The following is a 13,427-nucleotide window of genomic DNA, read 5'->3' as shown; positions in this document are numbered from 1 at the left end:
TCTTATACTTTCTTTGGCAAAACACCAGATTTTTCTCAATTTTGGTGATGACTTTTAATATGTAAATAATTTCAAACTTAAAGAAAAGTTGCAAGCACAGTAGAAAGAACTCTCTTCAAACTGATTCACCAATTTCCAACATTATGCCTCTTTCATTTTTTCCTTTTTCCTGAAGCAGTAAGTAAGTTGCAGATCATAATTCTTTACCCCTACGTACTTTGTAGTTTCTAAGAACAAAAGCCTTCTTCTACATAACACCACCACAATTATCAAAGTCGGGAAATTTAACATTGATCAATTACTATTCTCTGATCCGCAGTCCATATTTAAATTTTACCTTTTTTCCCAGTACTGTTCTTTAGTTCCACTTCCCCCAGGATCCAATTTAGGACCCTGCATTGCATTTGTTGGCATATCTCTTTAGTTTCTTTCTTCGGGAACAATTCCTCAGTCTTTCTTTGCCTTTTAAAACTTGGACCCAGTAGGGTATCAAAATATGCCCCTCTGGTATAAAGACTATTTTGAGCTGAAGGCAATTGAAAAAGAGCAAACATATGATGAGCTTTCTGCCTCCCCCCTATGCCTGAAAGTAGGGCATAAATTCCCCTTGTGAGGATGTCCAGCCCACAACTTACTGCCACTGAAGAGTCCAGAAACCTCTTTCTTTTGTCTTATCACTTCCCTAAAAATTTATCATCCTTTTTCAGAATGGTACAAAAGCCTCCAAGCCTAGCTGCTTCTTTGGGAGTTTTCTCTTCTCTCTACAAAGCCCTTTCCCTCATGTCACATAAAACTGAACATCAAATAAAATTTATATGCTTTTCCCCCATTAATCTGTTGTCAGTGTGCAGGCTCATCCATAGACTCTTAAGAGGACAGAGGGAAATTTTACATCCCCTACAACCCTTTAAATGAGGACAGGGTAGGGGCTCCTGAGTGGCTCAGTGGTTAAAGCCTCTGGCTTCGGCTCAGGTCATGATCTGAGAGTCCTGCGATCGAACCCCGCTTCAGGCTTCCTGCTCAGCAGGGATCCTGCTCCCCTGCCCCCAGCTCTGCCTGCCTCTCTGCCTACTTGTGATCTTTATCTGTCAAATAAATAAATAAAATCTTAAAAAAAAAAAAAGAGGACAGGCCAGTTATGTTGCAAAATGTCACTCAAACAGAGTTAATTTACCTGATATTTGGGATTTTTTGGGGGGGAGGCAGGAAAACCACATAAGTGATATTGTTCCCTTCTCAGTGCCCCATATTAGGAGGCACCCAGTGTCAGTCAGTCCCATTATTGATAATATTAACTCTAATTACTTGGTAAATGTGGTATCTGCCAAGTTTCTCTACTATAAAGTTACTATTTTTTCCCTTTGTAATTGTATACAGTTGAAATTGTAATAATTTCTTGGCAATTATTTCGAGACTATATAAATTTTTTATTCCTCTTCAAACTTTCTAGTTTGGCATTGTTAATTCTTACTTGAGCCAATGACTCTTATGCTGCAAAAGAGTGGTTTTCTAAGTCCATCATTTCTTCTGTTATTAATTGGAGTGCTACAGGAAGGAGTTGTTTCCTTTCTTATCCAGTTAGCTAGCTAACCTTAATATAGGCTCATGCATTCCTATTTTATTCAGTAGGTTATAACCCATTACTCACATTATTTGCTTTGATTTTAAATCAAATTGCACTCAAATTGTACTTCTTTGACATTTGGACATTTCTTCAAGTTGCTTCCCCTGTCCTTTTGATATATTCCCATCATTTTTGGACTACTTTATAAAAAAAATGTTCTGGCCCACCAAGGTGTTCTTGACTCTCCTTATACTTTCCCCTGCCCCAGCCTTAGAATTGGCCAATTTGCTAAAATATCTGAGTTCTTTTTAGCAGGGAATGGTATCAGGAAATCAAGATCTGAGAGGCAGACCAACACTTATATAAAATACAAGAATCAATTTCTTTAGAAATAATGCACATAGGGGTACCTGGGTGGCTCAGTGGTTTAGCCTCTGCCTTCGGCTCAGGTCATGATCCCAGGGTCCTGGGATCAAGCCCCACATTGGGCTCTCTGCTCAGCAGGAAGCCTGCTTCCTTGTCTCTCTGCCTGTCTCTCTGCCTACTTGTGATCTCTATCTGTCAAATAAATAAATAAAATCTTAAAAAGAAATAATGCACATAGCAAAATCAAATGTAAATCTCCCCTGAGGGAGCCCACCTCATTCAAGGCCTCAAAAAAAAAAAAAAATCCCACAAATGAAATTTCAAGGTAAATTAGCATATAACTGTCAAAAACAACACGCATGGAAAAAAAAGATACTATATGTGGAACCAAAAGAAACAATAAACAGCAGAAATAGACTTACAGGGACTTTTGCTCTAGACAAGTAAAAGCTTAGAGAGAAAATAATAAAACTACTAAAAGACATTAAGGACTAACCAAACAGATTAGAGATATGCTGTGTTTTAAAATGGGAAAACAGGGTGCCTGGGTGGCTCAGTGTGTTAAGCCACTGCCTTCAGCTCAGGTCATGATCTCAGGGTCCTGGGATCGAGTCCCACATCGGGCTCTCTGCTCAGCAGGGGCCTGCTTCCTCCTCTCTCTCTGCCTGCCTCTCTGCCTACTTGTGATCTCTCTCTGTCAAATAAATAAATAAAATTCTTAAAAAAAAAATGGGAAAACAATATTACAAAGATATTGGTTATCCTCAGAGTTCTATAATTTCAATGTAATTTCTAATGAAAATCCCACTAGGAATTTTCATGAAACTGGAAACACTGTATCTAAAATGTATATGAAAAATCATGAGACACCCAGCTAGCTCAATTGATAGAGTATGCAAATCTTGATCTCAGGGTTCTGAGTTCAAGTCCCATGATAGGTATAGAGATTACACAAAGATAAAATATTTAAAAACAAACAAACAAACAAATAGAATGTATATGAAAAATCAAAGGGAAAAAGTAGCCAAGACCCTCCTGGGGGAAGGAGATGAAATAGGTGGGGACACTTGTCCTACCAGATATCAAATATCATTATAAAGCTATAGAAATTAATATAGTGGGACACTGGGGCAGGGACAGAGAAACTGACCCCCCAGTAGAACAGAATAGAGTAGAGAACCCAGACACAGACCTCTGCATTTTGGAAACTTGATATATGAGAGATTTGGCATGGCAGATCACCGAAGAAACTGGGGTGAGACAATTGGTTGGCACGGACAAAAATCAATTTCCAGTATATGAAGGATTTAAAATGAAAGGAAAAACTTTACAACTTTTAAAAGAACGTATTGGAAAATAACATTCTGACCTCAAGGAGAGAAGAACTTTTTTAAACAAGAAACAAAAGCACTAACCATAAAAGAAAAGACTTGATAAAGTCAATAATATTAAAATTAAGAACTTCTGTTCAAAAAGACAACATAAGGATATGAAAGCATAAGCCATGAACTGGGGAGGCTTCTTGCAACATACATAACTGATAAAAGGTTCATGTTCATAATGGAAGAACATACATTAATCAAGAAAGAAAGAAAGAAAGGGAGGGATGGAGGGAGACAGAGACAGAGAGACCAAAAGAAAATAAGCAAAAGACACACGTTCCTCATAGAAGAGAAACACAAATGGCAAATAATCCATGACAAGGTGTCCAAGCTCATTAGTAATTAGAAAAATGTGAATTTAGATCACGACATGATACCATTCTACCCACTTGATTATAGAGTTGTTGCAGATATGGATAAGGGGCTGAAACTCGCGGCTGGTGTGTAAACTGTTACAATTACTTTGGAAAGCAGCTCGGCACTATTTCAGGCAGTTGAACATTCGTATACCCTGTGACACTGCAAATCCACTAAGTAGGTACTCTAGAAAAATCCTTAAATATGAGTACCGAGTATATTCATTAGAACAAAAGCAAACAAAATAAAAAAACAAGCTAACTAACTGAAATGTCCATCAACAGGGAATAAAGCATAGCTACATCAACATGAATGATCTTAGAAACATCTTGAGTAGAAAAAAGAAAGGCCCAGAAGGCTAAAAACAATATAATACCATTTTTACAAAAACTCAAATACAGTATTTTTAGAACACATAAAAAAATGTAAAAATATGATTTTTAGAAGAGGTCAAGGAATGACGATAAGAAAAAAATTCAGGGGAACCTGGGTGGCTCAGTGGGTTAGAGCCTCTGCCTTCTGCTTAGGTCATGATCTCAAGGTCCTGGGATCAAACCCCACATCAGGCTCTCTGATCAGCAGGGAGCCTGCTTCCTTCTCTCTGTCTGCCTGCCTCTCTGCCTACTTGTAATCTCTGTCTGTCAAATAAATAAATAAAATCTTAAAAAAAAAAAAGAAAGAAAAAATTCAGGTTCGGGATGCCTAGGTGGCTCAATTGGTTAAACGACTGCCTTCAGCTCAGGTTATGATCCTGGTTCCAGGATGGAGTCCCACATCAGGCTCCCAGCTCCACGGGGAGTCTGCTTCTCCCTCTGACCTTCTCCCCATCATGCTCTCTCTCATTCTCTCTCTCTCTCAAATAAAATCTTCAAAAAAAAAAAAAATTCCCTAAAAAAAAAAAAAGAAGAAAGAAAGAAAAAAAAAAAATTCAGGTTCAAAGCCAGTCTGGTGGAGGGGCAGGTTCTTGGGAGAGGAGCCCATGGAAATATGACAGTGTGTTCTAGTTGTGACACTGGGTAGTAGGTTCATGAAGTTCACTTATCATGCTTCTTAATCTACAACAGCTTCCTCAGTCTTGACACTGTTAACATCTGGTGCCGGATGAATCTTTGTTGTAGGGGAATGTGCTGTGCATCATAGGGACATCCTAGACCCCTACCCACTTGATGCCAGCAACACACCCCTTTTAGCTGTGACAATAAAATATGTCTCCAGACATTGCCAAATATCCCTGGGGAGCAAAATTGGCCTTGGTTGAGAATCACTGATGTGTGTGTGTGTATATCTATACACACACACACACACACACACACACACATATATATATATATGGTATATATTTTCTCATGTGTGTATTTTGTTTTATTTTTAAGTAGGCTCCATGCCCAGTGTGGAGCCCAGTGCGGGGCTGGAACTCATGACAGGGAGATCAAGACCAGAGCTGAGATCAAGAGGCAGACACCTAGCCGACTGAGCCACCCAGGCGCCCCTATAGGGTCTATTTTTTGAATGCTTTCAATGCTCCATAATAAAAAAAAAGTTTAAAAGTGATGAGCAGAAGTTTCACTCTGTCTGTGAAGCACGACTAGGAAGTCATCATTAAGCTCAGAAAAACAGAGCCCGCCACAGGCCTTTGAAGTGACAGTGCAGAGCCGTGAGGGCTGACAGTTGCGGGAGGATTTTGACTAGCTGGTGATATTTCTAGAAATGGTACAGGGTTTTGGGAAATCAATGACTCCAGATCCACTGGAGGGATATTTCTGCAACCTTTCTCAATTCTTTGGCAAATCCAAAAGCTTAATTTAGCCTTTTAGAATACTATTTAATTTTTTAAAAATCCGTTATTAATTTTTTAAAATAATTTAATAATTTTTTAATTAATTTTGTTTATATAAGACCTCTTAAGGAACTGGAGGGTGTCCATATGTTTTGTTACCTTTGGAGGGGTGGCTATGATTGTAAAGTCACCACACATTTCACCGTGTACCCCAGATAACTGAGGTATTTCCAGAAATAAGATCTGATAGCGTAACATTTGCTGCTCAGGACGATGAGTGATCCCACACTCACTGTAGCACCCCATTAATCCAAGAACCTCCCCAGTGATGTGGTTCTACTTGGGAACATCTATCTGACTCTTATCCTTACACTATGGATCCTCTCATGGAGAGTTTATTACCCTCATTTTAAAAAATGGAGAAACACAGACACAAAGAAGATACATGCTTTTCAAGATAACATAATCTAGAGTAACTAATTATAAATAGAGTTGGTGCTAAAATCGGGTTTATTGAATCATAGTCTGTGTGCCTTTTTCTCCAAGATCAGAACTGAGCTTGTGTGAGCATTAGGGTGTAGACATGTTTGTGTATATCTGTGGTCAGAGAGTTGGGTGTGTGTTTCTCTGAGGACAAGGGGGAAAGACCAAGGACTGAAGAGAAGAGCTAGGAAGAGAGGCACAGTAGAAAGAACATTGGGTTTGGAATATGCCTTAGGCCAGATCTCTCTGAGTATCAGGTTTTTTTTTTTTTTTTTTAAAGATTTTATTTATTTACTTGACAGAGAGACACAGCGAGAGAGGGAACACAAGCAGGGGGAGTGGGAGGAGAAGCAGGGTTCCCGCAGAGCAGGGAGCCTGATATGAGACTCCATCCCAAGACCCTGGGATCATGACCTGAGTCGAAGGCAGACTCTTAATGACTGAGCCATCCAGGCGCCCTCCAAGTCTCAGTTTTTTTAACCATAAAAACTCACAAAATGATTGCAAAAGGTAAATGAGATATATATTTGAAAATACTTTCTGTTTCTGCATATAAATGTAATTGTCATTATTAGCATTATTATTTAAAATGCAATGCAGATGATAAAGGAATCCGCATGGGTAAAATGACTCACATTTTCTTCATTTTCTTGGCACTAGCTCTTACCATATGTCCAGTTCAGAGGAATATTCAGTGGCTCCCAGCAAAGCATCAGGAGGCCGGTACCAGAGGGTCACAACTTCGGAAGAGTATGTCTGGCTGGGAATGGACTTTGCCCGAGCGAGACCTGACCAAAGAAGAAAAGCACAGAACTCACTGTTGTAGGACTTCCTGGAGAGCCAGGAATCAATGTATACAACCAAGGAGTTAATAACTGGCAGAATAATCAACATTTAAAAAATAATACAAAAACTCCGAGTGCTTTTAATAGAGTCACTCAACTATCTTGACCCTCGTGGACCTCCTTATCAAGTGAATTTCTCAAATTTTGGCCTATATTGCAGCTGGATGTAGCCTTCCTGGCAGGTAAGTATAGTGAGTGACCAACTCCTTCCCTATATGCTATAAACAGAATGGATGTGTGAGCTTACGGATCACCCCCCTCTGGAGGGATTAAGGATTCTTCCCTTTCCCTCCTCCTCCAAGCTTAAATGAGAAGGAGGTGGCAGCCATCTTTAAATTCATAATCGGGGGAATACCCTAAAGATGGTGGGGCCTTGTGACAGAAGGGACATGGATCAAGACTCTACGGGCCACCATACAAGCTCTGACTACTTAGGTTAGACTGTTACATGAGAGAAAGTTAAGCTGCTTTTAAAAAAAGTTTTATTTAAAAAAAATATTTTATTTGTCAGAGTGAGAGAAAGAGAGAGAAAGAGCACAAGCAGAGGGTAGTGGCAGGCAGAGGGAGAAGCAGACACCCTGCTGAGCAAGGACCCTGGGATCATGACCTGAGCCGAAGGCAGACACCTACTGAGTGAGCCACAGAGGCGTCCCAAGAAATTAAGCTTCTGACATGTTTACAACCTCTACTTTGGTGTCTCAGTCATAGCAACAGAACTCAATTCACAAGTAATACGATAGCCCTCCATTTTTGCAGTCCAGAAATCCCCAGTTTAGTAAATTGCAAGGGGGGACTGCTATATTCCAAATTAGTTTGGTAAGACCTTGGACACATCACTCTTAAATTTTCTTCTACAATATCAGAGTACTTCTTTTTTTTAAGAGGTGGGGAGGGGCAGTGAGAGAGGGAGAAAGAGAATTTTAAGCAGGTTCCATGCCCAGCAGGGAGCCCAACATGGGGCTTGATCTCATGACCCTGAGATCATGACCTGAGCCAAAATCAAGAGTCGGACACTTAACCGAATGGGCCACCCAGCAGCCCCTATTAGTACTTTTGTCGGTTAGCTACTCATCTCACAGAATCACAGGATCTAGAGCTGGGGAAAGACCTCAGTAGATGAGTTCACTATTGTGGGGAATTGAGAAATGAGGATCTGTTACATGCTTACTTGTCCAGATGAAAGCTACTACGTCAGAAAAAAGTCTTGCAGCTATAGCACAACCATTTGATATCTGCCAAGCAAAGAAGAGTGGTTCCTCAGCTCCAACTTTTCAACAAATATTTCCTGAGCACCTACTGTGGTATCAGGCACTAGAGAGATGATGACAAGCAAGATGGACTCAAGCTGCCTTCCTAACGCCTACAGTCCAGTGGAAGAGACAAAATCATCACACAAATATACGTGTGTATAATTATAAACTGTGGTAAGTGCTAGAATGGAAAGATACAGTGATACTCCAGGGAAATCCATGTCCACTCTGATGGGACAAAAACCTCAGGTAATCCTACAAAGACAGCTCTATTGATATGTGTGCAGGAGCAAATGCCTGGGGTCTTTATTCCAGCAGGAGTCCATCCTATAATCTGGGGTTTACATCTTTATCCTGTCATCATGGGATAACCTGGATCTATTCCGACAGAATTTTTCTTTCCACTCACATGTAGGAAAACTTTCTAGGAACAGTTCGCTTACACACGTCTCTCTATAAAAAATGGCCATGGGGCTCTAGAGGAGCCCAACTTTTTGGATCTGGTTAGGCTGGAGCTTGATGGAATACTAGATGCTACCCAGCTTGCCCTGTTTCTTGCCTCACACTTCCTCTAGGGTAGTTTGACATCCTCCCAAAGCATCACATTCCATGGGCCTCCACTTTTCAAGGGCCAGGCCCCATCAATGCTTTAAACATGTGCACACAAAAGCATCATTGTTCGTAGCCCAGAAGGAGACTCGAGGGGAGACTTACCAAAATCAGCCAGTTTGAGCTCTCCCAGGTGACTGATGAGTAAGTTCTGAGGTTTCAGGTCCCTGTGAAGAACGTGTTGGTGGTGGATGTACGCCAGGCCCCGCAAGAGTTGAAACATGAAAAGCTGGAAGGAATGAACACCTTATCTAAGCAGATTTGAGCCACTATGTGTTGATTTCCCCTCTAAATCAAAACCAGTCCTCTGAAAGAATATAGTAAAAGTGTCTCTTGAGAAACAAAAAAATATGAAGATTTTACATTCAGGGGAGGGGGGCGTGGAGACTGGGAAAGTCAAGTAAGCAGACCACGTCCTAGACAAAGGGATTCTGCCTTTTCCTGACATCTCATTTCTTTGATACTGGAGGAATTAGCCTTCCTTAAAATCTAAAGGGATACTTTGAAGTTTCCTTTGGAACACTAGTTATTGATTTAGATGTGAAAGATTTAATTTTTTTTTTTTCCCCACCGATGAACTTGGCATATAAGATCAAAGTTGACCTGGAAATGATATTCTAAGGTTTACAACTGCTTGAGTTTTCCAAGCTCTCTGATATGAAACCCTTTTAAAAACATAACACAAGGAGACCAGACTGGGAAATATATCTTTAGAGGGTAGTAGGAAATAAAGGAACTATTATCTTTTTAAACCTATTTTTAAAGTCTGAAGTCCAAAGTTGAAAACAAGCTATAATACAGCCATTTGATTAAGAGGGAAGAGAGACCCCCCCAAAATTAGACCAAAAAAAAAGTCTGATAATAATAAAGAATAAATAGTAGAAAGAAGAAAGAAGAGGGAAAAATACAATGTGGGCCCAAATTTTTAAATGTTGCATGTGGTAAAGAAGGCATAGAAACCGAAAACATCTCTAGGTTTTCCCTAGTATGGAAGCTGAAGGAAAAAAAAGAATGCTTAGGATCCCAATGTCTTTTGCTCTTTTCCAGTGCCACTGGCAACGGAGAATTGAAACACCAACATTAGTGTTTACAAAGACCTCTGCCAACTGAGAACATGTTCTGACAATTTAGAAGAGAAAAGCCTGGCTCCAGCATTCCTGGAGAGGCAGACAAAGTAGCCAATGCAAAGCTGTGCAAATAGATCCACTTTTTCCATCACATCCTGGAAATTAGGAACTTCAGGGACGCTGGGACCTGTACTGCCCTAACAATGAGTAGGAGATATTGTGGCCAAGCTGAAGGGAGTGCGGTCTGACCAGAGCAGGAGCCTGGGGGCCAGGGACTCCATGCAGGTCTCACCCCGGGCTCACAAGCCATTTAAGGACGTGAAAGTTTTCTTTCAACTCCTACTTCAAATGCTCACTGGTTCTGTGAGTTTCCCCAGTGCTTCCCCATACTGATGCTTTGCACACATACACTATCCATTCATTTTCCCATTCATCAAACCACGAAGCTACCAAAATACGAAATTCCTATACCAACACTTAAACCTTCCTATCAGTTATAAATACAAATATTTCTGGAAAAGACAATATGAAGAACCAATGAAAAATGCAGGAGAAAGAGAAGATGCTACCTTGTGTGCTCACAGATAATGCCTTTCAATGTGAGAACACCAAGGAAGAAGGGAGTCGAGACAATCAAAGGACAGAGACAGAATGGAGGAAGGGAAGACAACATTTATTGCACACTTAGCACCTTTTAGAATCCTCAAAATAACCCCGTGAGGGAGATAAGCTGGTCCTCGATTTGCAGATAAGAAAAATAGGGCTCAAGGAAACTTTAAAAACATGTCAAGAAACAGTCAGGGCCCAAACTCAAACTCAGACCTGCCTAACTTCTCTACACCATTCTGAGAAACCAGAGAAAAGCAAATTAAAACATGACAGGGAAGGGGAGCATCAGCTGGCTGAGTCAGAGGCAGAGCTTGTGCGTGGGCCAGCCTGCAATGCCTTTCCTGTTGGAGTGCAGACTGCTCTCACTAATGAGTCATCCGCGCCTCCCACCTCCTCGCTCTCCGACCCCTTTCCTCCCCGGCTCCGGCTCCGCATGCATGTCCGTCAGCATTCCTACACGGTAACGCCCAGCAGTATTAATGTATGGGATTTTATAGCCGCGCCTGCTTAAAACTTAAAGTCTGCCCTGATTAACTTCCCTCCTTGAATCCTTTGCGACCTGGATCATTCCTTCACACTGGCCCAAGCTTCTCCGATAACACAACCCAACCCAACCCAACCTAATGGTGTTAGTTCTCAGTCAGTGTCAAGCCAGGTTGTGGGTGATGCTTTCCAGAGCGGCTTCCCAGCTCCCAGGGATGAGAGTCCTGTTTTGAACACAGTGAGGCTCTTGGGAACAAAATCATTTCACCGGGCTAGTGCTATCTGGGCCAGAGTGAGCATTTTCTCTGCTGTGTCTGCTAGGGGACACTCATCTGCAGCCCCACTTGCTTTGATTGGAAAACCATATATCCCTGATAAGTCCCTCTCTTAAGCAGCGTAGCCCTCACAAAGCCACAAAGTGGTCAAGTCAGATTGCAGTCAAGTACGGTTTTCAACCGTATTCCTGCAACTAGTGGCCATCTTGACCATCCATGCCTTCTCTGAAATTGTCTCTTGCCTTGACTTTCAAGAGAGTGTACTTTCCTGGATCCTCTACAGTCTGAAAAGCTGCTCCCTTTTGTCTCCTGTTGTCCTGTTCCTCCTTTAACCCCTAAAGGAAAGAGTTCTATCATCGGTTCTTTTATCTTGGTGTATTTGCTCTTTGGGAGATCTACTCTCTTGTCTTGAACTACAAACTCCAAGCGCCAATTTCCCTCAAGTCTACATCTCCAGCGTAGAGCTTCCTCCTGGGCACTGTCTACTGCTCATTTCCCTTTAGATTTCCACCTCGATTAGAAGTTCATCCTGTCTACAACAGGACTCTTCCTCCTCCTCTCCAAATCAACTTCTTCCATTTCTGTTACTAGATCTGTAATTCTTCTGGTCAGCCAAGGAGATTATGCTAGAGATCTGGAACGTGAGGCCTCACCCCTGACTTCCTGAATCAGATACCCAGGTCCTCCGTCGCTCACTGAAGTTTGAGAAGCCCTGGGCTAGCCCACATCAGTCAGCTCCTGGACCCCGGTTATTCTGATCATGTCATTCTCTCTCAACTTTAAGTCCCTTTAACGACCCTACCGTCTAAGAAAAAGAGTCCACATCTTAGAAAATAAGGCTCTCAGCCACCTACCCCATCAGTTTTTCCAGGCCTATGTACCCTGATCTCACTAATAAATTCTCTATGTCAGGCCAACAGCACCAGAGATGCAGTATGGGCAGTAGTGGAAAAGGATCTTAAGCAAGAATCACGGTTAGCAATGGCAAAAGCTATTTCTGTAACCCCAGGCAAAATACTTGTCTTCTTAACCTTTAGATTCCAATTCTGCAAAATAAGAAAGTTAGACCAGCCCAGTGTTTTTAAGGTTTTGGGTGTTTTTTTTTTTTTTTTTTCCCTGCTGCAACTTACAATAAGAAACACATATGTATCCTGTATTCGTACAGAGGTACAAGTACAGCTTCAGCGGGAGCTGAAACACAAAATGGTGCTTATTCTTACTAGGTGTAATGTACTCCAATATTTTCTATTCTCTTCTCCTCTATTCTATTTAATTTTTTAAAATGCTAGTTGCTGATTACCAAATTGATTTTATAACCCACAAACAGGTCAGAACAGGAAGCCTGAAAAGCACTGTGGTTCCTCCAACCCTAACGGTCCACAACTCTGGGATCCGCATCCTTCAACGCATCCATACTGCTTTGCTCGGCGCCTCCGCGTCTCTGCCCTGTACCTTTGCTGAAAACATTCCTTCCTCCTCCGACATCTTCCCCTATCCCAGCCCCTTGAAATGCAATGCATCTTTTAACATTTGGCTTCATAAAAGCTCTTAAAATGCGAAGACATCTATCTACACTAGGCCTTATTTCTATTTTGGTTTCATTTCTTATTTGGTGTTATTCACAATTCACAAATGTCCTGTCATAGGATCGGTGCCTATTTTCCATCTCTTGATTTTGGTTGTAAGGCCCTTGTGGGGGTAGAAATCATGTCTTCTTTGTCTCTTTATCCTTCTAAGCCTTTAGCACAGTGCCAGGGATGAGAGTCACTCAAGCCTGAAAATGTTCTTTCTTGGTTAATCCTTTCTCCAAGTGTCCATCAACTTGATCAATACCCCTGGTTCCTTGACTCTTCTGCTCTCTCCCTAGCTACCAGCAACCTGCTTAGCCTTCCTTCCTTCCTTCAGGTTCGACTCAGCTCAGAAGTCTGACCATCATTTTAACCTCTCTCTTGACAATCTGCTCAAATCTCTTGCCCAACTGTCTTTTTCTTTCACATGTCTGGCAAAATCCCAACACTGAATCAATCCAGCTGTCTACTTTTTCGATTCCTCTCTCTGAATTGGTCAGCACTGTCATTAAAAAGGAAATCCCAGGATCATGCAGATAATTTAATGGTTTCCATTCTCACCAAGAGTCTTCAACCCACTACTGAACATTCTCTCTTGGTTTGCCTAGTTAGGGCTCTATTCCATCTCCACTAGCTATTTTTAAATGTTTCACTCTCCTCAACCCTCAAACCTTCTTTTTCCCCTTGCTTCCAAGACTGGAGTAGGTCCCCTTACTCTGAGTTCTCACCGTATTTCTAGTTAACATGGCTATAGCCATTGTCACTTTGCTTCTTACTACCTGTTTAAGTCCA

The 13,427-nt window shown here is 41.3% G+C and overlaps 1 protein-coding gene across 1 annotated transcript in view; it reads right to left on the bottom strand.

Annotated features, from left to right (window-relative positions):
• The window catches only part of CDK15 (cyclin dependent kinase 15), an 81,844-nt gene that overhangs the window by 47,546 nt on the left and 20,871 nt on the right, over positions 1-13,427 (bottom strand). The window contains exons 7-8 of the mRNA XM_004764172.3: positions 8,739-8,862; positions 6,597-6,717 (exon numbers count right to left, since the gene is read on the bottom strand). Of these exons, the coding sequence (XP_004764229.1) occupies positions 6,597-6,717; positions 8,739-8,862 (245 nt within the window). The remainder of the gene's footprint in view (positions 1-6,596; positions 6,718-8,738; positions 8,863-13,427) is intronic.

Source organism: Mustela putorius, unplaced genomic scaffold, assembly GCF_011764305.1.
Source record: "Mustela putorius furo isolate JIRA1106 unplaced genomic scaffold, ASM1176430v1.1 tig00000275_pilon_pilon_pilon, whole genome shotgun sequence".
Taxonomy (NCBI): Eukaryota; Metazoa; Chordata; class Mammalia; order Carnivora; family Mustelidae; genus Mustela; species Mustela putorius.
Note: the sequence above shows the minus strand (reverse complement) of the source record. Positions and strands in the feature narration are given on the sequence as shown.